This window comes from Cyberlindnera jadinii (assembly GCF_001661405.1).
Source record: "Cyberlindnera jadinii NRRL Y-1542 unplaced genomic scaffold CYBJAscaffold_35, whole genome shotgun sequence".
Lineage (NCBI taxonomy): Eukaryota > Fungi > Ascomycota > Saccharomycetes > Phaffomycetales > Wickerhamomycetaceae > Williopsis > Williopsis jadinii.
The window spans coordinates 4,624-5,958 of record NW_017963686.1 but is presented as its reverse complement, the minus strand read 5'-3'; the positions used below and the strand labels follow the sequence as shown (position 1 = coordinate 5,958).

At 37.2% G+C, this 1,335-nt stretch overlaps 1 protein-coding gene across 1 annotated transcript; it reads right to left on the bottom strand.

Annotated features, from left to right (window-relative positions):
- Positions 1-256: 256 nt before the first annotated feature.
- CYBJADRAFT_170109 (Zn(II)2Cys6 transcription factor domain-containing protein) lies at positions 257-1,039 on the bottom strand (the record flags this gene model as incomplete). The annotated part of the gene is made up of 1 exon (XM_020216073.1): positions 257-1,039. One exon carries the CDS (start codon positions 1,037-1,039, stop codon positions 257-259), a length of 783 nt encoding a protein of 260 aa, XP_020067662.1.
- Positions 1,040-1,335: the final 296 nt, after the last annotated feature.

Below are 1,335 nucleotides of genomic sequence, written 5' to 3'. Positions count from 1 at the left end.
ATGACTTGCATCAGTGACTTTTGTTGAGATTGAAAGATGGTTGGATCCCTTGGTGGAGGGATTATAAGAGCTCTAAAAACAGGGCTCTCTTTTCAAACAAGTATTTACTGAAGGGAATCTTGTTAATAATGGTTAGAATTCAGCAAAGTTTCTTACGAAGCAACTCTGTATGTTCTTTGGTTGAATGTTTTTCAATCCACAATAATCAATATATTACCAAGTTTTCGTAATGATCGGTTTTCATGTTAAAAACCCCTTAAGGTTTTTCTTTCTTTCTCTTTCTAGGAATAAACGGCCTGTACCCTTCACACTGTATTTTCATCCTCTCACAATTAAAGCACCCTCCTGGTCTTCTTTCGTCACATTTTACCTTTCTTCGACGACAAGTTATACATCCATTTCTTGATCTCTGTGATTTTTTCTGATTCGGTGGATATGGCATTGAAACAAAAGGCACTGCAATAACATAATGATTTGAATTCAGTTCATTGTCATTCGAAGGTACTGGTGATACAGAGTACAGTTTTGTCCCAGGGCCACTAAACTGTTGGTATACAGCCCGTAATTCATGTCCGTAATATAAATGTTCTGCAGCTGGATCTGTTTTGCTGTCGTGTTGTGAAATTAGGCTTTGCTTCTCTATAGGCTTTAGAGTGTTCTTTTTTTTCCTTTTGGGAATCTTGCATAGCTTTCTTTCCGAAGACGATTCTGAGTTGATGGATCCTAACTTCGGCTGATGAACCACTTGTTCTATATTATACTGCGTTGAATATATTTCATTTCCAAATACTTCGTATCCTGACTTGCAATTCGATTTTATGGCCTGAATTTGAGGCCCCGAAATATAAGAGTTGCTTGGAATTTGATCACTCTTAATATGTATTGCGTGAGCTTCGGCCGATTGATCATATTCAGTTCTTACATGTCCATGATTGACCAGTACCTTCTGATTGTAATCTCCTGAGGTATTAGAGTCTGTTTGTGTGTTATAAACAGACCTCCATAGCTCTAGGAATGAAGGTAAAGTCTCCACTTTCATAATCAGGTCTTTTGGTTTTCGTTTTAAATACATCACATCTTTATTCTGGAAGTTTAGAAAAAATTGTGGGATTGTCCTTATATATAATGGGGAGTATCACACAGCTTGGATTTAGGAAGTTAGCAACAAATATCAGTTTCTAAGCTTGAATTACAGTAGTTTATTTCCTTAAATGGCGTCTACTTACTGTGCAACACTTCTTCAATGTGGCTTGTTTGAGTCCTTACGGATGCCAGCCATTCTTAACCCCAAATTTAAATCCGAACTTGCTGTGCTATGGAAAAATCAACATCCGA